Consider the following 25,782-nt stretch of genomic DNA (forward strand, 5'->3'; position numbering starts at 1 on the left):
ATGAGTATCCAGCCCCAGAATTCTTTGCTCTCAAGCACTAATGGTCACTCTTATCTCACTTATCATCTGTTTCCACCTTAGCTGTACATCAGGCTTCACCCTCTCCTCTCCAGTGTCTCTCTCGGAAATCAATGATTGTGTTTCATTTGAAAAAATAATTTACTGTATTAATGTGTACATGTATGCATGTAAGTTTATGTGGTGTGTGTGTGTATCCCATGGTGCCCATTTGTAGGACAGAGGTAGGCTTGTGTATCCTTCCACCATGTAGAGCACAGATATTAAACTCAGGCCCCTCAGGCTTGGCAGCAGGTAACATTTACCCACTGGACTATCCTGTAGTGGTTTGGAAAAAAAAAATGGCCCTATGGAGAGTGATGCTATTAAGAGGTGTGGCATTGTTAGAGGACATGCACATCACTGTGGAGGTGGCCTTTGCCCTCTCCTTTGTACAAGCTATGCTCAGTGACACACTGTTTGCTTCTGCCACCTGTGCATCAAGATGTAGAACTCTCAGCTCCTTTTCCTGCACCATGTCTGTCTGAGCACTGTCATGTCCTGCCATGATAGTGGACTAAACCTCTGGAATGGAAAACCAGCCCTGGTTAAGTGTTTTCCTTTATAAGAATTGCCATGGTCATGGGGTCTCTTCACAGCAATAGAAACCCTAAGATATATCCTCCAAGTTCCTAGGAATGCTATTTTTGTTTCTATGTGTCAGGGAATAATAAACTGGGATCAGAGCTAGTCTAGAGGATTTAACTAGAGAATTTTACTCAGTTCTTCTGACTTTGAGTTTGTTCCTCAAGTTTACAATGACTAAAATCTTAAGCAAGTGTAAAAGACTCACATATAGAATTATAATCAAACATTAAATAAGATGAAAAACATGTGTCTCCTCACCCATGTAAATCTCTCCTTCAGCTTTCTATGCCACAGTGCTGTGAAACAGCCTGAATACAGGCTGTGATAGACTCTGGGTATGAACCAGGACAACTTGTGGGGAAGTGCAGAACTCTCTCTTTCTGCCGATTTCCATTTCAAGCTCAGAAATGGAAATGAGAATCAATGGATGCCACACATTGGAAATGGCACAGCGTGGATTCTTTTCAGAGATACTGAATAGCATACATACCAAAATAGACTCCATCTGTACAAGACCAGCTGACATAATCAGTTAGGACACACCTAATATGTTTCAAGCACACAGATTGGCTTATTTTATTTTATTGTTTTATTTTGTGTGTGCATGGTGCATTTGTATGTTCATGTCTATGCATATATGCATTTGGATGTTGGTACATATGTGTGTGAAAGTCAGAGGCCAGTGTTGTGTGTCTTCCTGTAACATTCTCCATATTTTTGAGACAGGGTCTCTCCCTGAACCTGGTTCATCTAAGTTACGCCTCACATTCAGAAGGGCATCCACTCCTCTCTTCAGAACACCCACATCCATATAAAACAGGATCCAGGCTGAGCAAAGTCCCCCAAGGCTGGGACAACGTTGGATGACACATACACATGCTTCTTGTGCTTCTGGACAGGTTTAGTATGACAGGATGCTGCAACTGACAATCACACATGTCCCGCACTTCTAGTTTAGGGACTAACAAAACTCCATAAGGAAACCAATTGGGAACTTCACCAAATACCCAGTGTGGACTTTAAAAAGGCCCAAATCCTGTAGGGTAGGGTGGAGAGATGGTCTACTTATTGCTCTTTTGGAGGACTTACAAGGTTCCTAACACCTACATCAGGCAGCTCACAAATGTCTGTAAATCTGTCTCCATTGCATCCCATGCCCTCTTCTGGCCTCTGCAGATAAGAGGCACATATGCACGAAGACATATATACAAAAATAAAACTAAATCTATAGGTTAAAATTTTTTTAAAAATGTGTAAGGACCCCTGGGACGGGACTGTTTGAGGCCATTTTGCAGAGAGAAGCAAAGGGGTTTATCACAGGAGACTCATGGACAGGATGGACACCTTTGTCTGAACCAGACCCAGTTGTAGTCAAGGGCTGTTTGCCAGCAGAGCAAAGCTGGGAGAATGCTTTGGGGTATGTGTTAATCTAGGTCTCCTAGCAATCAACCAAGAGGCAAAGACTTCAGTGCAAATAATTTATCTGTAAATGATATGAGGAGACCAGTGAAGGTGAATGAATTGTGGGAAAGGCAGCCCGTGGCACATCCTGGAGCCCTGTGTCTGAGTAAATCAGAGTTCTGCTGCCATCACAGGGAGTGACTATGGGATGCATGGTGGTGGGCAGAATCAAAGGCATCCTTGAGCAAAGAGGGAAAGAAGTAGCATCAGTGTGGGGGGTTTTTCTGCTGTAGTTCTTTGCCTCTGAGTATTTCCTAGCAAGTAAATTGTCCCTCAACTGCGAGAGCTGGTTGACTGCCAGAGCTATGCACTGTTGTCTTAGCTAGGGTTACTATTGTGGTGATGAAATACCATGATGAGAAACAACTTGGGGGAAGGAAAGAGTTTATTTCACTCACAGTTCCATAAAACTCTTCATCTTCAAAAGCATTCACGACAGGAACCTGGAGGCAGGAGCTGATGCAGAGACCATGACAGAGTGCTGCTTACTATCTTGCTCCTCATGGTTTGCTCAGCTTGCTTTCTTATAGAACCCAGGAGTACCAGCCTAAGGACGGCCCCTCCCACAATGCGCTGGGCCTGCCCATATCAATCACCAATTAAAAAAATGTCCTGCAGGCTTGCCTAAAGCCCAATCTTATGGGCTCATTTTCTCAACTGAGGCTCCCTCCTCTCTGATGACTCTAACTTGTATCAAATTGGCATAAAATTAGTCAGCACAACTGTTCTGAGACTTACTCTGTCTAAAAAGAAGCCTGTTTGCCTCCTGCACATCTCAGCCCATTGTGGAACAATACACCTTCCACAATGTAGCGCTGGCTGTCTTACTGTGTATGATTGTATGGAGCCCCCCGTGATCTAGGCCTTCCTCTTGCCATGAGAAGAAGCTGTGTTTCTTCTCGCTCCTCCATCCTTCCCTCACTACACTTCCCCAGGAATTGCACCCTCACAAATCTCTTCAACATCACCTCATTGTTTCTAATGTTCTGACTTTGTGACTAAATGATGAAGTCAGGTGGTGGAGAGAGAGAGATGTGGACACAAGCAGGCTCCATGGATGCCACTGCTCAGTCGTGTGTCTGTTTGTGAAATATTATAATTTTGAAGTGCTTGTGGCTCAGGCAACTTGGCTGTGGTGTCCTTCAGTGAACAGTTTCTGTGAAGTTTGGGGTCGGGGCTAATCAGGCTATGCCCACATGCTGCAGCTCGGAAGTGCCATACATAGAGCCTGTCTGTGAATGTGTAACCCTTTAGAAGACTCTCCAGGTTCCAGGATTTTGGAGCGTACTAGACATTCAAATTTCAGTCTCACTTTCTTCAGGGCATTTCCAGGCTGACGCTGCAGGAATCTGGGACATCAGAGGGCTGATGGTGTAATGAATATCTTTACTAGATGTGCTCATCAAGCACTCATCTGCCACATCCTCCCAGTTGTGTTTATTCCCTACCATGCAGGACCCCTCTCTCCCTGCCTCCTGGCAATCAGAGGCAGTCTGGTTGCAGGTTGTGCTGTGAAATACACATCAACTGCATCCTCCTTCCTCTGAAACCTATAAAAAGAGACCTCTGGTTTGCCATATGAAATTGAGCTCTATCAGAGCACACCACACTTCTGTCTGTCTACAGCGTTAATACCTCTTCTAGGAAATGTGTTGCCCCAAAAGACAATCTGCTTCAGTGCCCCCTCAAAAAACCAATGGCTTTCATCTTTGGAAGAGTGAGGCGATTAAGGCCACAGTATACTGAAAATGCTTATCTTTCTATTTCACAGGCCAGAAGTTACATGTGATATTATGAAGCAGCCACTGAGGCTCAAAAGATTTCCAGTTTAGTTTTAATTAAGAATGCCTCATATTAGTTCCCTTTCTAGACCCAAAATTTCTTCATACACACATAAAACAGCCATCCATTTATATAAATATGTTGGATGGCCATGCATATAAAAGTTTGAAGACTGATTAATAGTTCAACATGATACTGAATATCTAGATTTAAATGAGATAAAACTGACTGGACTTCGTTGTTGAAACCAGATACACCTCAATGCTCAATCTCTTTCTCTCTGTCAGTGTGTGTGTGTGTGTGTGTGTGTGTGTGTGTGTGTGTGTGTGTGTATTTACCAGTACACATATATGCACCTGTATGGAGATCAGTGGTCAAACTTGTCCATCATTTCTCAGGAGCTGTCCACCTTATTTTTGGGACAGGGTCTCTCATTGGTCTGTAATTCACTTGTTTCTCTAGGCTGTGGAGTCTACAAGCCCAAGGATTCATCCTGTCTCTACCTCCACAGTTCTGGTATTACCTATGTATTCTACAATACTCAGCTTTTTATGTGGGCTCTGTGCAACAAACACAGGGTCTCAAGCTTTCAAAGCAAACACTTTATCAAATTAGCTATTTTCCAGCCATGATACTCAATTGCTTTATATGGTGACTGACTACTGTATGGTATGACACAATTATACATTTCTGAATTCGAAGAAGTTTCTATCAAAATAGTTGCTCTAGAATTTTTCTCATATAATGAGTTGCTTAGCTCCATTTAAATTTGGTAAGTCACAACACTAGTTGATATCTACTGCTCAGGCCTAAGGTACTCTTGGTGGATTTCAGTGAATTATTTTCAGCTTATTTGATTCATTTATAATTATTTAGTTCCATCCATAAGTAAAACAGTGTAGAAGATTTAACAACACTGTAATATAGTATTTCTGATTTGGGGCACATATAAGAAAAATAATCTACCTTTTAAATATCTTTGAAAGGCAAATGGAGATATGAAACCTTTGTCATTTAAAATGACAAGTTTTGTTGACATTACCACTTAAATCTTTAGCCCATTACCAACAATTTTTATATGCTTATGCATAGTACATTAAACATTTTTTTTCTTGTATAATAAATTCACTGCCCAATCTAAGTCTGTCTTTTTAGTTAAAAGGGTTACAGTTTCCTTTTGGGACTTGGAACAAATAATTTCCCTCCTTCTATATAAATTCTATGATGAGTACTTGGAAGTTAACACCATTGATGGAGCACTTGTGGGACAAGCATCTTTACTTGATTTTGATTCCCACATTTAAAAAGCAAGGAGTGACGACAAAATAATCCCAGAGCTGGGGAGGTGGGGACAGGAAATTTCTTGGGATTTGTCTGGCAAACTGGTAAGTTCCAGTCCAGTGAGAGACCCCATCTTAAAAAATAAAAAGGATGGCCACTGAGGAGTGACACTCAGGGTTGGTTTGTGGTCTCTGAATGCATATGCACACATTTGCTTAGGCATGCAAGCCCATATATGCACGTGCTCATACACACACACACACACACACACACACACACACACACACACAGAGTACCAGCAAGATGTGTTAACTTTGTTTTGTGCTTTGGAGGTCACTGCTGTGTTTGGCTGAGAGTCTGGGTGGATTTAGTAGCTTCAGAAGATGCTGACAAGAAGATGGTAGTACTCTACTGGTCTGTCTCTCTGCACAGGCCTGGCTGCATTGAATACTTGGTTTATAGAGGGAAATATGTTTTAAGGTATAGCTGAGCATAGAGTGTTTGCCTAGCATGCATTCATGAGACCCTAGGTTCATGTCCCAGGGTAGACACACACACACACACACACACACACACACATACACACACAAACACGGGGCAGGAGGATGAAGGACACATACACATGTATATAACATCACAAAGCGATGCCTGTTATAACAAATCATTAGGTTGGATCTGTGGGATATTTTGGTGTAACCACATGACTAATGTTAATACAAGGTGCTGTGTATTCTCCAGAGGAGAGAAGTAAGGGCTCCCTTCAGTTCATGGCATTTTAAGAGGCACAGGATTGTCTCTGTTTTCTTTCTGATGGTGACAAACATTAAACTACCAATCACTAGACAAACAACAGTGTTTAACAGTCCTGTTCTTTTCTTTCATTGTGCTTTAAGTCATCCTGTTTAAGGTAAAAGCTATCACCTGTTAAACGGAGGCGGCCCTTAGGCTGTTGACACACTGCACTTATGGAGATGAAAAGAAATGAACATGAGGAGAGGAAATGGGTTGACCATTTCTCTAAGTCTGATTTAGACCGTTCTTCTTTGGTTTGTTAGTTAGGTTTTGAGGCTGGATCTCTAGCCCAGGCTATCCCCAAACTGTCTGTGTTGCTGAGGATGACCTAGAACTTCTCTTTCTCTAGCTTTCACCTCCTTTTTGTGTGTTAGAAATACAGGTGAGATGCCACACCTCCTTTATTCAGCACTGGGAAATGAATCCTGCTCTTTCTGCACATTACAGGTACTCTACCAAGTGAGCTACATCCCCAGGCATGAACCTGTTTTAAGGACATAAAATCCACATCATACAACCTCAGGCAGTCTATACAGGAGCCTGGAGCTGTCATTAAGCAAGCGACATGGTGGTGCTACCATTATGGGGTTCTCAGTGTTCTTACCTAACATATGAGGCTAATCACACCAATGAACTCTGATTCCCAAACTCTTTCCAGTCTCATCTCCTCATAATCAAATGATTCAAAGTGAAAAGTAACTTCCAAAGACCTCCATGGATTCTTAATGACTAATTCTGCCCAGGGAAGGTGGTGTGTGCATATATGTGTGGTGGTGGTGGGGGGATGGGTGGTGGTGGTGGTGGTGGTGGTGGTGTGTGTGTGTGTGTGTGTGTGTGTGTGTGTGTGTGTGTGTATGTTGTATTGTATATGTTGTGTGATATGTGAGAATGTGTTTGGGGAGGGGATTGTATTCTGTGCCAAAACAGAAAGTCGAGAACTCAAAGCCTTTTCATTCCTCCATGGACTGTGGGAGCTGACAATACATTGATGTAAAAGAACCAAATTCTTCATGTAAACAAAAGTGTCATGGCTAAAGTATATGATCTGAACTTCTAAACACAAATATATAAAAAATATGCATTCAAGTCAAGGAAAAAGACTTAAATTTTCAAGGGATGTTAAACATAATTATTTGTGAATTCTGTTTTACAGGAAGAGAATCATGAACATTCTTCCTCTTATGGATACTAAAACCTCTATGATTATTTGTGTTCAATCACGCAAGGTAACTTAAATTCTTCCCCTAATTTAGATCACATCTGGCAGTTTGATACATGGCCAGCAGAGGCTGAATTTCCTGTGCAGTGTTTGTGAAAGCCCATCTGACTTAATCCCCCAACTCCAGAGCTTTCTCACCACAAAACACATCACATGTGACACTCCGAGATCCTCCCTAAGCTGTAATTACATGGAGTGATTTGGCCCCTAAGTTAATGGCCACTGACCTCAGCTCAGTGCATTTTCCAGGCCTTTTCAAGAGTGATTAGTGCTCTTTCTTGCTTTTCATTTTCCTTGTGTGAGATGAGATAAAGGTTAGAGGGGCCTCGGAAGTGAAAGAACAAATCCATCAGCAAATCCCCTCCAGGGATGAGATAGCAATACTGGACATCCTTAGGTCTTGGGCTGGGTTTCTGGGTTTTGATTTACACAACATTTGTATTAGGGGTGCTATTTTTATTTTATTTTATTTTATTTTATTTATGTTTTAAGAAATTGGTTTTTCCTTGATGGAACTCATTACACTTTTATTGGTTGGGATTGGAGCCCAGACTTCCCGGATAATCATTGTCTCTGCTGGGGTACATCTACCAGCTGTGTGCTTTCTTCAAACTTGAGAATATTCACCTCTGCTCTTATATATTGCAAATAAAATATTTTATCCATGCTCAGTGGGTGGTGGTTGTACATGGTTCACAGGAGACTCAAATACTTTAAATGATGCCCAAGACTTTCAGGAAAGTCCTTCCTTCATGTCAAATGGTTCAGCAGGTCTTAGTGCAAGGACATGGCTTGTCGAATAGAAATTTCCCCTGAATTAAAATATTTTTGTTGGATGTAGGAAGAAGGCTTCAGCGACTCAAGAAGTAAACACAATGTGAAAGTCTCATGAAGTTCCACAATCCTACAACATTCACGAGGCCTCACTCAGATGCTAGACCAGCTGTAATCGTTTAGAGCCGAGACTCTGGACTCAGCTGAGCAGCTGAGGGATGCAGCCGGGCTCTTCAGTGATTCACTAGTGATGAGTCCTCACGTTCCTGTAGTGGCCTCTCACCCTCAGACCTGCAAGGAACCTCAACAGACTCGGTGGTTCATTAAACTAGACCTGAGTGGACTCCTTCCTTGGAATGTTATCAGTGCCCTGTCTGTAGTGAACAGATATTTCTCATATCTTCCCAGAAAATGTTAGTCCTCACCACTGACTTTCTGCAGGCCTGCAGAATGGGATTCATTGATGGGAATGAGATGTTGTACAACTTGGATTCCATCTTCAGGAAAATAATAGCACAATCTCTAACATTTGTTTGGATAGCTTGTTGGTACAATGCAGGAGGAATTTGTTAATTACTGTGACAGAAACACGAGTGAATGAATGAACTATGTTAGAAAAACAAAACAAGTCTCAGAAATCATGATGAAGAACAGTGTGTTCTTTCAGTAGCACCCAGGGCTCCTTTGTAATGCACCCACTTCATAATTATCCAGTTGTCCAGACCAAGCCGGCTGTCTTTGCAAACCACAAGTTTTTCTACTTGCTAACTGATTAGATGTTCAGATACCAGGACGCTACATATTAGTGTATGAATGTCTGCCCTGTAGAGTTCTGTTCTCACCTAAGATGTGATGATGGTTAATTATAAGCATCAGCCTGACTTAGTTAAGGGACCCTCAGATAGCTGGTAAAATATTGTCTCTGTGATGATATCTCTGGGAGAGACAGGCATTTTAATCACTGCACTTAGTGGGACAGAACAGTTTTCATCCATGTGAGAAGACACAATGTGATCCCTGGAAGGATCAGATAGGGTGCATTTGCCCCTCTTCTGGGGCTGAGACACCTACCTTCTGTTCTTAGCCCAAAAGCTTTCAGTCTCAAACACCTTGGGGCTTGGAGAACTACAGAGGCAGTCACCCATTCTCAAGCTTCATCTCAAGAGCCACTCCATCAGCCTTCTCTATTCTCAGAGCTCTGGGCTCACAGGGATGCACCAGCTTCCCTAGTTCTCTAGTTTGTAGAGTGCACACCAGACTCCTTCTCAGCTTCTATGACCACACGACCACAATGAACCTCCTCCTGTATATCTGTTTCATCTATTATATGACTAATTGTTTATTGTGTCTCTTCACATATATGTCCATATGCATCTGTAAATAAATGTATCTAAACATATATACATTTTTATCTCTTAAGAATATCTTAATGAATACAGACATTAACTTTCTTTTGAGACAGGGTTTCTCTGTGTAACTTCTTTTATGTCTTTTATTGTAACACTTCTCTTTTCCTTCTGTTCTTCAAAAGACCTCTTACTTCTTGAAGAACTTTCCTGTCTTCTTGCTTCACCTCTTAATCAGTTGGATATACCTTGATGTGCTCATTTTGCATTTTTATGAGGCCTGTGGCTTTAATTGACCAAACGTCATACTCCACAGGCATTTATTGCTTAACAATTTAAGCCATATCCTTGGAAATAAAAAAATAAATAAATGTATGTGTATCTTAATCCCCAATCTGTAAGAGTTTAAATCTAGTTTAGAGACAGATGGCTATGTTTTAGTGTGTCTGTTTGTACATAGCATGTGTCAAAACTGGTGAATGGATATTTAGAAGGGGCAATGATTTTGTATGTGGTGAGTCCTGAGGAGAGAAATGAATGTGGCTATCTAAAACAGGCTGCCAAAATGTTTGCTGTCATGGAAAATACTACATTACTAAGGATGCAGCTAAATTGGACAGTGCTTGCTCAGGGCATGATCTCCAGTACTGTACAATTCAGGTATGGCCATACAAGCCTGTAATCACAGCAGTGAGGATACAGAGGCAGGGGGATCATAAGTTCAAAGTCATCTTCAACTGCAAAGTGAGTTTCAGGCCAGCCTGAGTTAAAGACCAGTCACAGAAACAACAGAAGAAGAAATTCTGAGGCTCCAGTGAAATAGTGTGGTGACTTATTTATGACAATCTGCTATCATATACTTGAAATTCAATGAGCCGGTAAAGCAAATACCAACTCATACAAACACCCAAAGGGAGTATGGGAAAGAGAAGGCTGTATCAGCTAATATGATTGTGTTAACTGTTTTACAATGCACACATATGTAAACATCACACTATGTAGTTTAATGTATACAAGTAATTTGTTACTTATGCTTCAGTAACACCCTGTTGAAAAATAATTGCACTAATAAGAACAATGCAATCTATTTCTCTGTACATTACTGAAGTTATGAGGATACTCTGGACAGAGACATGGGGAGGTTATCCCTGGATGAGAGTGAGGATGTAAGAGAAGATTTCTTGGTGAATTTCTGGCATGGCCATGATATTCCTCTCTGTGCTGAAGTTCTACCACCTTGGAAATGGGGTCAAAGGTGATTCCTCTGTGGAAGTGGTTGGCATACTGTGAGGTGAAACAGCAAGGCCTTCTACTAGGTACCTAGCATATTGTTTTTTTTTTTTTTTTTTCAGTTTTATGTTACATAAGTTTGTAACATGACTGAATGCCTAGATACACATCCTAGTACTAAGGGTAAAACTCCTTGATTCCTTTGTGGCTATCAGAATATGCAACATTTCATACCTAAGGTACTATCTACTTTGGTGGATATATTTGCTATCTGTCCATTCATAAAATGAAAGAGGAGATTTAAAGAACTCTATGTAGCAAAGGGATGTTCAGGCTCTCATTTCTTTGGGACTTGATAGGACATGAATCTAGTCTGAGAAGAAAAAAAATAAATCATCATTTTCCTGCAATTTTCAAAATTAATGCTACATAGATTCTTTTTGGCTTGCTAAATTTTACACTTGCCTACTCATTCACAGGATGTTACCATACTTTCATGTTTTATACTAATGTAATCATAACGTGCATATACATCCCTTATGTAGAATATATTTGTATACACACATATTCCTTACTCTATCCACTCATCTGTACATACATTTTAGACTCTTTGAGTTCTTGGGTTGTGTGCTTACATTTCCTATGCAAACTAATTTTTAAAAATATTTTTATTATTTTTTTAATTTATGTGTATGTGTGTGTCTATGTGTGGACATTTGCATGTGAGTGGCATGCCTGTGGAGGCCAGAAGAGGGCATCATAGCCTCTGAAGCTGAAGTTGTGAGCCATCCATTATGACAGATGGGAACCAAACTTGGGTCCCCAGGAAGAGCAAGTAAGCACTTTTAACCACTAAGCCATCTTTCTAGTCCTTCCACTAGATTTTTTGTACCTTTGAGTCACTACTAGGCCTGGACTTTTCTATGGGTGATGGACTTAGGATCTCATGTTTGTGAAGCAAGCACTTAGCCAATGGAGCTGTCTTCTCAAACTATAAGCTCTTTAGAAATAGTATTCCTATTTGTTTTGGTCAATCATATTTGAAGGTTCTAGTACAATACCTAACATATAAGAGGAACTCTTGAATAGTCACAGAAGCATTGGCTATTCATCTATTGCTCCCAGATCATTAGCTTGTAACTCTGGTTGCATTATAAAACCTTCCAGAAACACTTGTACATTCACTTGGCCAATATCCATACAAAACATCTGGTCTCTGAATTGAGCAATGTCACTGGCAAGGGTGCCAGGTGGTTCGGACCAAGAGTGGGAGCTAGGGTGCCAATCTCTCTAGTGCCTCACTTTGCCCATCCCTAAGGGAAGATGAGGGCCCGTGAATGGAGAATCCTGCCAGTACATTGCTCCCAGGCTAGAGGGGGAGTTCTATTCTCTGTATTCCAACTTCATGACTGCAGCTTCTGTTTAGTCTTCTCAGTTTAGACTCCATCAAAGACCTCAGGATCCTCTCACACACACACTGGTCTGAGGTAGAGGTGCCCAGGATCCCCACCAAGCCAGTAAAGGACAGGTATAATTAACCTCTGTCAATACCTCCCATCAATATCTGTCTTATAGTGAGATAAATGACCTACAATCAGATCTGCAACTTCCCCAGAAGTGGATAAAGAGTTCATAAACAGTGCTGACCTTTACCACACAATTTGAGTAGAGGTGAGACTAACTGTCTTGGAAGCACTTCTAGAAACTATTAAAATGTCTCGACCTGTGTTTCTTCCTGAAGTGAAAATGGGGGCTTCTTGTTTGATTTCCAGTTTTCTGTTTTACAGTGGCAAAACTCTTCTCAACATGAGCCTCTAGCCTGGTTTTCCAGGTAACATTGCAAGACAGGTATCAACCAGAGATGCCAAAGATATAAATGCAAGCTTAGCAAGTGGATTGCTGATGCCTATGGAACACCGCAGAGTCATAGCTGGCATGTAAGCTCTAGCTGGTTAGTTTCCAAGCCATTATTCTTCCTGACTCATCCTTCTCCAACCTTTGTTAAAGAATCAAGTTGTTTTTGTATGCAGTAGTGAGCATGAATCTTGAATTCAGTTGAATTGGGTTTGATTTCAAGTGTTTCCCTTTCCCTGGTATGTGATGTTGGATAAACTATGACATTTCCCTGAAGTTCATTCATCAACTCTGTTTGATGAGAAAAGGTTTAAATTAATACCACACAATAGTTTTACTATAGGCTAATATGATAATATACATACAACAGTGAATAAAATTTGTTATTTATAAGATTAGTCAAAGGCCAGTATTAGAACAGACAATGAATAGTCTCCCCACTGAGCTATGATGGAATGGTTTGCTTTCCATTGAGAACAGTACAGCCCTTTGGCTTCCACAAATGCTTAGTTCCAGAACCTTCTGCATAACATACACAGATGTTCAAGTCTTTGGTATAAAATGACAGAATAGTGATTCTCTGCAACCCCTAATATGTTGTAAATGCTAAATAAATAACTTCTGTACAGTATAGTTGAGGGAACAATGACAAGAAAAACACTCATGTTCAGTACATAGGCAAGTTTTCTATTGTTTCCACCCAGTGAATAAGAAGAGACATCTGTATTCTTTGATGGCTTTCTCAAATAAATTATGACTCTGACTTTTTGGTTACTGATAACCATCATAATTTTGAGCTTGTAACACCTAGCATGAAATAAACTAGAAGGGTATAAACAGAGCTATAAATCAGAATTGGTGGAGATTCAAAATCATAAAGTGTTAACAAATTAAATCCATTGAGAGCTAAAATATCAATAATTCAATTACCAACTAAAATGTATTCCAAAATGAAAAGGTAAATCAAAATAGAAAAATACAAGATAGTCATCCTGATAGAGTTAGGAAGAATCAGCATGAATAAGAAAAGGCCAATGGACATGCTACACTTGCACATGGAAAATGTGTATATACATTTGTGGGAATGGTGTGTGTGTTTGAATGTATGTGGGTGTACATGCACTTGTTTGTGTGTAACAAGGCCAAAGGTTGACAACAGTGTTGCTTTAACTATCAACTTGGCATAGCCTAGAGTCACCAAAGAAAGAATTCTTGAGTGACTGACCAGATTATGCCTGAGAATATGAGGGAGCCAAGGACTAGCACATGGGGGAAGGTGGTCACAGTGGCCCTGGAATCCTGGGCCAGTAGTTGCAAACTATATTATGAAACTTTCTAGGCATGGCCTGCAAGCGAATCATCAAGCAGCGCTCTGTTCCACCATGGTTTCCGTTGTACTTCATTGGTGATGAGGGAGATTTTGGTCAGAGGAAATGCAACAGCAAGCAGGCCTAACTTCAGATTCCAGCTTCAATTTCTGCCCAGGCTTCCTTCAGTGAACTGTAACTTGGAAGCTTAAATAAGCTCTTCTTTTCTAAGTTGCTTTTGGTCTGAGTGTTTTATCACAGGAATAGAAAGGAAACTGTAGCAGGCCTTCCTTGGTTGCGTTCTATCTTACATGTTGATGCAAGCTCTTTTGTCAACCAGGAACTCACTATTTGACTAGTCTTGCTAGCCAGCTTTGCGCTACGCCTAGCTCATCTCTGCCTCTTGAATGCTAGGACTGCAGGCAGCTTCCACACCATGTTGGCATTTACATGGGTTCTGCGGATCTGAACTCCTGCTCTTATGCTTGTGAGGCAAGCAGTTTACCCACTGAGCCAGTTTACATCATCCATCGGCCCTGGCACTCAACTATTTTTAAACCAAGAACAAGTTTATATTACTAAACGGATTTTAGAATTTTATTGGCTAAGGTTTTTAAAAAGAGAAATCACTTAGTTCTCTATATCTATCTCTATATATCACAAAGTCAATATTAAAATATGATTAAAATACAGCTAAATACCCAACATCATGTTGGATAAGTTCACTTTGCACTAGAGATTAGTCAAGTGTAACTACTCCAGTTTTATCAGACCAAGTAATAACCCGCAGTACCCCCTATGTGGTAAGGTTACAGATTATTTGTGTCCCTACCTTTAATTAAGTTCATTTAGTATATACTTTAGAACAGTAACATGAATCTCACAATAGAACTAAATGTATTGAAATATTTTAATAAACGTTCCAATAAAGTAATGAAGCATGTTTTTGTGACCATTTATGCAGACATATAAAATGTACATAATAAAGCACATTTAAAAAAATCTTCTATAATATTTCTTATGATGATCAAAAAAGGAATTCATAGCATAGGGTTGGAGATGGCTGAGTGGATAAAGTGAGGATCTGAGTTTGATCCCACAGAATCCCTCTTGAAAAAAATAAGCATGATGGTACATGCTTGCAATCAGTCAGAGACAGAAAGCCCATCAGCCTAATCTTCAAGCTTCAGGTCAGTGAGACACCCTTGCTCATAATAGAGTAGATGGCCCATAAGAAACATCACTCAAGGTTCTCCTCTGTCCCTCCCCCAACACACATTGCATACATGTGTACCTGCATATATACTCATATGTTGTCTGTACACAAACAAGTACATGCACGCATATACATCTACACAAAGAATTTCACAGGATGGCTATGTGCTTCCATGAAAGAGCACTTTCATAACATGCCTGAAGCCATGGGTTCCAGGGCTAGCACCTCAAGAAAAGCAATACAAAACCCAAAGAATTTCTTGGAGAATCTTTGGGTTGGAGGAATGCGGTTCAGCATGTGTTGACTATCTATTACGTGATGGGAGGTATTTTTGTGATAAAAATAAAACCTCCCAGATTTCCTTCTGGACTGTGATTTTTGATGTAACCCCTGTATAGACACAGTACTTCCTCACTCCCTAGCCTTCACTGTGTCTTCATCTAACACATGGATTTAGGGCTTAGTCACAATACTTACCCATTCTCCAGTTCAGTTGAGCCTGGCTGGAACTTCCAGTGAGATCCGAGGAGCTGGAGAAAGCCATTGGTGAGAGGAAGGAGGCCAGTGGGTCATCACAGTTGTCTGAAAAGATAGAAAGAGCAGGAGAGGTCATATTCTATTGGAAAGAAAAATGTGCCCTCTGATTTATTATCCACTTTCTCTGGAAAAGGTTGGGGACTGTTTTTCAGTGTGCATTATTGCAGTTACTTCTCATAGAACTCAAACATGGAATGACTTCCTTTCATAGATAAAGAAATGAAGGCTGGATAGGATTCAAATTCACAACACTAGTGAGTAGCATAACCAGCCAAAACTCTCAGGAAGATTTGTCTGCATCAAAAGCCCAGTTCCCAATCTATCTCTATAGTTGAGCAATTGATCAAAGCCTAACAACAGGTCTGTGTTTAGTCCATAAGAAGGGAGACTCTTACAGGAGGATATTGTTTCTCTTCCATCTTTAGCCTCCAAGGACCCTTCCCAATAGGATAATTTTGAATTTCTTACTACAACTTGTAGGTGAGCCAGTGAGAAATGTGTTACTTACCTAATAGCTCACTTACGCTACAAGAAGTAAAAAAGAGTAGTCTCAGATATTGCACAATCTTGAGCTGAGTAGTAATTTCAATAAGCTAACTTTCTAGCCTTCCCTGCCGAGGTACTTTCTAAGGCTGCATCGATAATACTAAACATCTATAGGGCCATTGGGTAAATGAAGCTATTGGCAGAGACATGTCTTGGCTACATGGATATGTCTCTCCAAGTTCACACTAATCCATAGTCACTGGATTTCACATGGAGGGACTTGATCTTCACACTTCCATATACCACATACATAACTGGTTTGAACATTTGTGCTCACTATAACTAGCATTGACGTTTAATTACCATGAAAACAAACTAAGAAGAAGGATCTTTAAGAGGTGATTAAACCATGAGAGCTCCACCTTCCTTGTGCAGTTCCTTAACGTCTTTCCTTCTGTCACATGGTGACTCAGTGATTTGGCCTTGATATGTACTGACACCTTGATATCAGACTTCCCATCATCCAGAAATGTCAGCTTACCATCTGGGATCTGGGGGGTCTACCAAGTGAGTTCCAGGAAAGGCGCAAAGCTACACAATGAAACCCTGTCTCAAAAAAAAACAAAAAACAAACAAACAAAAAAACCTAGAAATGTCAGCCAACAACTGTTGTTATAAGTGACCCTGTCTCAGGTGTTCTGTTACTGTGGCACACGACAGGTTCAGGAGCTTAGTCATCCATGTACTGTAGTGATGCATTTTCTTGAATCTTCCACTAGATGGTCCATGTTTTTAAAGGTCCTTAGCAAGGAATCTACTGTATAATAGGACTCAAGTAAATGTGTGTGGAAAGAGTGGGATGGTGAATGATGAGGACAGGGACAAGAGAAAGGACCAATCAATCAACCAATTAGCTAACCTCACAAAGCCAACACTCTTTTCCCATTTTTCCATTTTGTCCACAATTGATTCTCTGAGACATTGAAAAATGACTTCATAAAATCTAGACAAGACTTTATTCAAAACAGATTTGAAATGTGCCACTCAAGGTAAATTTTCTGGTATGCAGGCTCTTGGGAGGAACTGATCTGACATTTGAAAAGAACATTTACATAGGAGCATGCTTGTTTATCCAGCCATTTCTTACAAACCTGTGTTTCAGGTAATTGCAGGGAAAATAATTTAAAATGTGAGGATTGAATTCTTGTTTAAGTGTGTTTAAAAGTCAGCCAGTAAACTGTGTTTCAGGTTCCTCCCCAATGCAAATCCTTAAATGTTGTTTGACAAGGATGGAACAGAGGCATATCCCAACTGGAGAGGAAAACATCAGCAATGCAGCAATGGCAGCTTGGTGGCTCTAGGGCTAGGGGAATACCGCAAAAGACCATGGGCATGTGGCTGCTTTACTCCTAATACAGGATGCAGGCTAGAGAGGTGCATGTGTACCACTAAGCATTTGTTTGATCTCAGTCTCTCTCTCTCTCTCTCTCTCTCTCTCTCTCTCTCTCTCTCTCTCTCTCTCTTTCTCTCTCTCTCTCTCTCTCACACACACACACACACACACACACACACACAAACACGGCTGAAATTGCATTTGCTTATGGCCCTTTTGTTATCAAGAGATATCAGGACATTAGATCTAGCTGGAGGAAAAGCTCTGTTTGAGAAGTGTTTGTTGTGCAAGCTTAAGGACCTAAGTTCAACCACCCAGATTAAAAACCCTCTTAAATGCCAGCACTGGGGAGGAAGAGAGAAGACAATCTTTGAGGATTGCTTGTCCGCTAGAAAAACCTATTTTGTGAGCTCCAGCCCAGTGAGAGACCCACTCTTAAAAGACAAGGTGGACAGTATTGTGAGGAATGATACTAGATTGATCTCTGGCTTCCACAGACACACAGACATATGCCAAAATGCATATGTACCCACACATACATGCACCTGCACACTAGAACATGAACACACATGCATGCACACACAGAGGCAAGCTCACACAGTGCAATTACCCTTATTAGGCTCTCATAACTTTCCATGTGTTATGGATGACCTTTATAAGCACTGTGCTCCTGGCTCTGGTCATCTCCTAAGACTTTTTTTTTTGATGTTTTTATCAAGTTTTACAGTACAATGACCCTTTTATTTTTCCACAAATTTGTATTTTATATTCTAATAGAACTGATTGTATTCTTTTAAAAAAAATCTGAATCCCACATCACTTAGAAAACAGCCTTAGTCTACAGCCATACCACCCTGAACACGCCCGATCCCATCTGATCTCAGAAGCTAACTAAGCAGGGTCGGGCCTGGTTAGTACTTGGGAGAAAACAGCCTTGGTGCTTAATTTTTCTCCTTTAGTAGCCCTAGTGTACACATGTAAATTGTTAAATTGCATGCAGCATGGACACATAGTTGTAACTTAATTATTTAAATTTAAGCCATCACATGTATTTTAAAGTTCTATTTGTGCCTGTCCTCATTTGGGTACTGGGGAAAGTTCTGAGCAAAACAGAGCCATACACCGTAGTTTGCTCACAGACCATTCACAAATATAAGCATATACACAGATGTTCTGTGAGAAAAGCTCAGAGCACGTTCACATTCCAGCCCTCTGTGTTCCTCAGACAACAGCTTTAGCAGGACCTGAACTCCAAGAACCCAGGACCTGAACTCCAAGAACCCAGGACCTGAACTTCAAAAGCCCAGGACCTGAACTTCAAGAACCCATTGCCCTCACAGCAATAAAAGCCATATTCCCTACTGTCTATTCCCACCTCTGATCTTTCTGAAGACGTTTCCAAGTTGGCCATCAGCAAATCTGTGAACAATGACCTCGACCAAGGGACAGGCCCAAGGGAGAATCTGAAGTGTCTTGTCCTCACAGCCCTGGTAAACTTAAAGAGTGGGTTCTAAAGAACTCATCTGAACTTAAGATCTCCTGTCTCAAAACAATGATTAAAAACAGAAAATTGTCAAATCAGAAAGGAAGAGAGATCTTCCTGACTTGACCTGGCATAAGGAGGTGGTTCCCTGTGGCATCTCCGTGTTTACCCAGTAACCCTGGCAGAGAATAGCCTGGGCCTCTAGATCATGGAGGTCCCAATTCCTAGATATATTTCTTCTCTTGCCATAATGTCTAAGTACAGGTAAGCAGACCAAGCTGTGTTTTCATGTCTGTCAAGCAGAGAGGTATTTGTACCTTATCCAGTCATAAACTCTGTGATGGAATAAGATCAGGAGGAAAAAAAGCCTTAGTCAGCATGAAGCCCACATGGGAGCAGACCACAGCATGGGCTTCTGGGATACCTGCTGTCATCCAGGAGGAGACTTATTATTCCTAGGAACTTATTCCTCTGCTCTGAACACCCAAAGAACTGGTGCTGCAGATGGCTCTTCTATGCTAAGGGCTCACCGTGAGCCAAGGACACAGGAGAAGTGCAGAAGAGGGTGGAGCCAGTGAGGAGGAGATCACAGAGTGTGTTCAACACACAGGTGGGCATCCTGGTAGAGGCTGGATTGACTTCACACCCAACACATGTCTGGAAAGGTAGGAAAGGAGATGCCATCTGCTCCACCACTCCTACAGGCTTCCAATCATTTTGTCTTTCAAGTTTAAAATCTTCTACTTCCTCAGTATCCTACAGTGTTTTTACAAGTTGTGAATCCCTCCCCACACCATGTCTGGTGTGTGTGTGTGTGTGTGTGTGTGTGTGTGTGTGTGTGTGTGTGTGCTTAAATAAGGTAAACAAGTGTAGAATCCTAATCTGGAGGGAGTTCCTGTTTGTGAGACTGTGTCTATGTAGCCCATAGTCTCCAACTTGCAATCCTTCTGCCTCAACATCAAGGGTACCAGGGTTTCTTGTGCAGAGGGAAGTGTTTTCAGTTTGGAAATAATTCTTGAGGAGCTATCCTGATTAATCAAAGTTATCAATTTGTCGGAATTTAGAATCAACTAAGAGTGTAGTCTCTTGGCCCAACTATCAGGGATTTTCTTAATTAGGTTAGTTGGAGGAGGAAAGCTCACTGAGAATGTGGGCGGTACCTTCTGGTAGCACCTAGAAAGGAGAAAGTACGAAGGAAAAGCTTTTGCTTGTTTTTCTTGCTTATCTTAGCATCTTACTGACAGGTTCTCTACCCTTGTCAAGAGTTCTGCTCTGTTGCTGCTGCTGACACTATTGATGCCATTCTTCACTGACATCATAACTCAACTTCTTTGGTCATCCAATGTGGACTGAAGTCCAGCAGTTCTCCAGGAATCCTTCAGCTTGTCATCTGTCCCAGGCAGGGGAAGCTGAAGCATGCCGCCTCCTGTACCAGTGGGGTGGGGTGCCTGAGTCTCCAGCCTCCTTTCTGAGCAGCTCCCCGTTCTCACCTTCTCCAGTGAAAATAGCCATTGTCACTTACCCAGACTGTCATGCAAATCAATCTAATAAATCCTACTTTAATGTGTGCATTCCTACAGAGTCCCCTGACCAAGAAAGGGAGTAAACATCAGGTTTTCCTATACACACTTGCAATGCATTATTCTGAGATAGACCCTAAGGATTCTCCAGGAATTATGAAGCAGATATCATCAAATGCACAACAGACTACTTCCAGAATGAATTCTCAAAATTCTCCTTCCTGTGGCATTCCTTTCAAATTGCAGATGCAATTAAAATTCAAACCCTAATTAAACATGGTATGATTATTTTTCTTTAACAAATGACTATCACTTCAGCAAATGATTATATTTTCTGCTTTCTCTGTTTTTAAAGTTAATTTTATTTTTATTTAGGTATATGCATGTCTGTATGTGGGTGTGTGCACATGTGAGTGGGTTCTGTGGAGGCCAAAACAACTTCCCTGAAACAGGAGGTCCAGACTGTTGTGAGCTGCCTAACTTGAGTGCTGGGAACTGACCACAGGCCCTCTGCAAGAGCAGTAAATCCTGTTGACTGATGATCCTTCTCCCCAGATCTCTACTCTTTCCTTTTATAACTTAAATAAGAAATGCCAGCTTTGCTCTATTCCTATGTCAATAAAACCCAAGTCTGCCTGGGGACCAAAAACTCATGTGCTTTTATAGCTCAGAAGCTGTTGACACAAATTTGATAAACAGCATATTCTAATAGTTAAAGATTATTGGGTCTACGGAACCAGACAAACTTCTGAATTTCATTTATAAATGAGGAGATTTGAGCCAAACAATATGACAAAATCCATCCATGGCTGTTACTAAACCAGCTTGGACCGAGATATAGGTATATCACTATGCACTGGTGACTTCTGGGTAAGTTCCACTTCTGTGTGAGGCAAGCCACCATTATTTATGTTATTCACAACAATTTATTTAATAGGCCTTGTGTTTTGAATGAGAACAGTCTCCAGAGGGTCATGTGCTTGAACACTTGGTGGTGGTGGTGGTGGTGGTGGTGGTGGTGGTGTGTGGAATGCTGTGGAACCTTTATCTGGTGAAGCCTCCTAGAAGGAAATGGACCACTGGAGGCACATCTCAATGTGCTCATCCCCTTCCTGTCCAGCCTGAGCCTCTCGACACTGGACACGATGTATTTTATCACAATGATGAGCGACAGAACTAAGACAATAAGTAGTGTTTACTAGTATATCTTATTGCTAAAAGAAAATTGTTCTTGCAGGTAGAAACCCTTGACAAATGACAGTGTGCAGTCTCACAATTGTTTACATCTTTATTGCTCCCTGATTTCTCCCTTTGGTGCACTTCTGACGCTTCCTCCTGAAAGGGGAGGAGGGCCTAAGGACAGACAGTAGGTAAGAAGAGAAAAATCAGAAAAAATTCATGTGTTGTTTTCTGGGTATTTGCATGGTAATCCAAGAAGGTTGACATTTAACATTTGGGGTTGGGGGTGACTGGTTCTTCATGCTCATGAGCACCACATCCCAAGGATATTCTTTCATAGCACAGAGCAGCACACACAGAATGTGGAGTAAATCCCACATTAGCACAGCTTCTTAGAAGTTACTGCTCAATGTTTAAGATCCTGCTGCTTTAAGTAACAATTTTTTGTTGCCAACATATATTTTTATTCATTATTATTAAAATACCAATAGAGTTACAGATGGTACTGAAGTGAAATTGTGTGTATCATCTTGATTACTACAGTAAATTGTCTGCATATGGGGATTTGGAGCTAAAGAGATTCACTTGCATTTATTGGCAAGATAAAATTCCTCTTAGCATTCAACATGTAACGACCTACTTTTTTTAAAGTATGAACTCTGTAGCATGTCTTTACAGGTACTTAGAGGCAATAACTCAGGACTCTACCTTCCTTTTTTTTTCCCATTGTGACCTATAATTTAACTTAGCAAACAATGAGAATAAATACTGTGGTTGTGCTCCTAAATCTGATCCTGTCTCTTCTCCACAACAAACCTCAAGGGCAAATGACTTCATTAGGAACACACCAGAAGACAACAGTTCTCTAACGTGCTGCAGGGAGATCCTCACCTTCTGCATCCAGCCCTCCATCTCCACATTATCACAACAAGGGCTTTTGCATTATGTTCTGGGTAGGCAGGGCCAGACTTCTGGCTATAGGAAGACAGTGAACTCAGACAGAGACCTGGAGTCAACCAGCAGATTTTCCATTTTAAAAAAAGGTACCTCAGTGGTAGAACAGTTGGTTAGCAGCTATAAAGCCCCTGGACTCAATTCCTACCACCAATGCCAACCATTATTTGAAGTAAAAAATTAGGTTTGAAAATTTGTGCTTAGGAACAATTGCATGTAAAACTGAAAAGGCCACAGCCTGAGATCCAGGATCCGGGGCCTTCTTCTCGTGCTGTGCAAATGCTTGGTCACTCCGTTTCTCTGTTGTAGTGTCCTTAGCTGTGAAAGGGTAAATTACTCTGTTCCATCAGCACATTTGAATACATGCTGCTTGTCAGAGTTTCTGTCTGGTTTTGGAGACAGTGAAAGTTAAGTGTGGAGAATCCCTCAAAAATAGTGGAGATGAACACAGACCCTGTCTTTGAACTGAGACTGTGGTTGGTGACAGACTAATGTGGCTACAGTGGACTGCAGACACCACAGTCCCATCTGGGTGCAAACAAACTGGCTTCTCAGATCATTTAGGCTTTTAAGGCAATCCCATTCCAGATGGTTCAGAAAACTGGCTCTTGAGCCAGGAACATTCCTTCCAAGGTGGCCCCTGGGGCTGCATCACATTTAGATCTAGGAAGCAGAAAGGCACACTCAGGAGCTCCATGCTTTGAGAGAGTAACTCTGTCTGGGGTCAGCATTGCTGCAGCTCTGTCTGGGGTCAGCATTGCTGCAGCTCTCTGTCTGGGGTCAGCATTGCTGCAGCTCTCTTTCTGGGGTCAGCATTGCTGCAGCTCTCTTTCTGGGGTCAGCATTGCTGCAGCTCTCTGTCTGGGGTCAGCATTGCTGCAGCTCTCTGTCTGGGGTCAGCATTGCTGCAGCTCTCTGTCTGGGGTCAGCATTGCTGCAGCTCTCTAGGGCCAGCAATGGAGCAGTTCCCAGGCTGCTGGGTCAGCTCTCTTTTGGTGGAGGGACTAATAAAGAGGAGTCCCTCTGGGAGGTCAACAACAGAGCTCTGAAATGTCGGGAATAATAGTGGAACAGAGGAGACTCTCGTGAGGATGAGGAATTGTCAATGACAACTGTGCATACACAGGCTGGGCTTTTTTTGGGGGGGTGAACTTTCAATGAGGGTCAGTGTGAGTCTGTGCCCATTGTTTGTCTTGAACCTGCTGGGCGGGAGTTATAATCTGATAAGAAAACCACTTATGGTTGGGATTGTGCTATATCCATGGACAATCTGAGAAAGAAAGAGCTACATTCACAAGAGGCAGTCAGTCTACCAGGCTCAGGAACCACCTTAGTATTGAGGAGCAGGTTCAACTGTTGGTTTTTATTTATTTTTTGTTCTTTGGATGTTCTATACCATTGTACAATGTATATTATCACACCCATCCACCACTACCTCCCCCACTCTTTTGAACCCCACAAGGCCAGCTTCACAGCTTCATACCCACTTTCCATATTAGTTGTTGTTTATAACCCCCAGTCTGATTACTGTCCCCCATATGTACATAGGTTTGGTGTCACCCACTGGGGCAGAGCTGCAGGGAGATGATGTGTGCAACAGTCATGTCATGTCCAGAAGTCCTGTTGATGTTTTTGACTATTGTTTTCATCTCAAGGGAAGGGATGTTTTGTTCTCTTCAAACTGCTGCACTTTATTGTCTTCTGTTTCTGTCCTTAAATCTAATTTATCAATGGCTTGACTGAATGCAAAAAATGTTTCTTGCAGATTCCCTTCAGGGTGTTTTCTAAGGTGGAAGGTTAGAGGCTGGTGTATAACACAGTGAATAAAAAGAATCAAGATTGCAAAGAAAAGACTGTTCTAAAAGAACGATTGGGACAGCATCAGAAACCACAGGGATGTGACAGATCGCATCCTGAGAAGTGTGCAGAACAGTGTGACTCAGCAGAAAGCCACTCTCAGCACAGGGAGTACACTGCTCTCCAGCAGTGCTGGGGTAGAGACTTGCAAGCCAGAAGTCTCGTCCAAAAGGTAAGTCAGGTGACTCTGTTGGAAAGAGGACAAGCTCATACTCCTGCCAGCAGTGGAGCAGAGTTCTAATCTACCTCTCCTGCTTTCTCCAAGAGGAGGTCAGGAGCCATGTGAAAAGGATCCTATTGGCTAAGACTGACCAGTTTTGGATGGGAGGGGAGATGGTAATAGAACACTTATTATATGAAAGTGGACCGAGAAGTACTGGGGGTTTGAGGGTGCAAGCAGAGATGGGGGTTCGAGAGATAGAGGAGAGGAGTGAGCATTGGGGGATGAGTAATCAAAACTATGTATGAAAACACTTTTAAGAATCCTGTCACTTTTTATGCCAATTAACAAATTAAATTAAACTGCATTAAATTAGAAAATGAAATGACCATATTGGGAGCCTAATAATAAGATACAGTCATCAACATGCCATGTCCCCAGAATGGAAGTCATGATGAGAAGTAGTTATGGAAGTAGGGATGAGGATACAGGACACATGACTAACTATTCTAATGCTACCGATAGACTTGTATGGAGCAATAGTCATTGCCTTCAACTGTGTAAGCTCCAATGGACAGTTTCAAATTCATGGCCACAAAGACAGTCATGATTAATATCAGTGGGTCACAAAGCAAATAAAAAAGAGATGAATGTGAGAAACGGACCTCTAGGGATGAGGAGGATGACAGGAATGTGTATGAAACATGAGTGGAGATGAGAGTCAACAGAATGCAGCATGCGTGTGTGTGTGTGTGTGTGTGTGTGTGTGTGTGTGTGTGTGTATGCCAAAGGACAGATGTGATCATCTAAAGATATCATATGTTAATTAGACCCTGGTACCAAGCTTGTTATGAACTAGTTTAGGTGGCAGGAGGATTAACTTGGGTAGTGAGGGGTACGATGGCTGGAGACCCCACCCTCAGTTCATAGGAACTGACACCATCATCTATGTATAGCTTAGATATTAACAGCTCTCAGCCTAAGGTCAGCTTGTGGTAAAACATTTGGAGCCATCTATCTGTCACAAGGCTTATTGCTAGTAGGACAGAGAATTCTAAAGCTCTAGCTGAGTGTGTAATTCCTATACTTTCATCCGACCATGATTATTGATCCACTTGTATGTATCTCAGTCCTGGTTGCTTCTTCCAGGCCCAGTACACATGGGAGACAACTTTTAGCTAGAACATTAGTTGTTATAGGATGTTATAATTGAGGAATCACAAAAGACTGAGAGAATCTGTTCAGTTCAGGAGGTGCAAAACTAAGTGTGGGCAGCTGAGAGTCATGGTACACGAAGAAGAGGTGG

General features: G+C 41.5%; 1 protein-coding gene across 2 annotated transcripts in view; it reads right to left on the bottom strand.

Moving 5' to 3' along the window:
* Cntnap5 (contactin associated protein family member 5) overlaps nucleotides 1-25,782 on the bottom strand; it is a 902,127-nt gene that overhangs the window by 706,770 nt on the left and 169,575 nt on the right. For both annotated transcript variants that reach the window (XM_036201821.1, XM_036201822.1), the window contains exon 2: nucleotides 15,385-15,489. In XM_036201821.1, the coding sequence (XP_036057714.1) occupies nucleotides 15,385-15,489 (105 nt within the window). The remainder of the gene's footprint in view (nucleotides 1-15,384; nucleotides 15,490-25,782) is intronic.

Source organism: Onychomys torridus, chromosome 11 (genome assembly GCF_903995425.1).
Source record: "Onychomys torridus chromosome 11, mOncTor1.1, whole genome shotgun sequence".
Taxonomy (NCBI): Eukaryota; Metazoa; Chordata; class Mammalia; order Rodentia; family Cricetidae; genus Onychomys; species Onychomys torridus.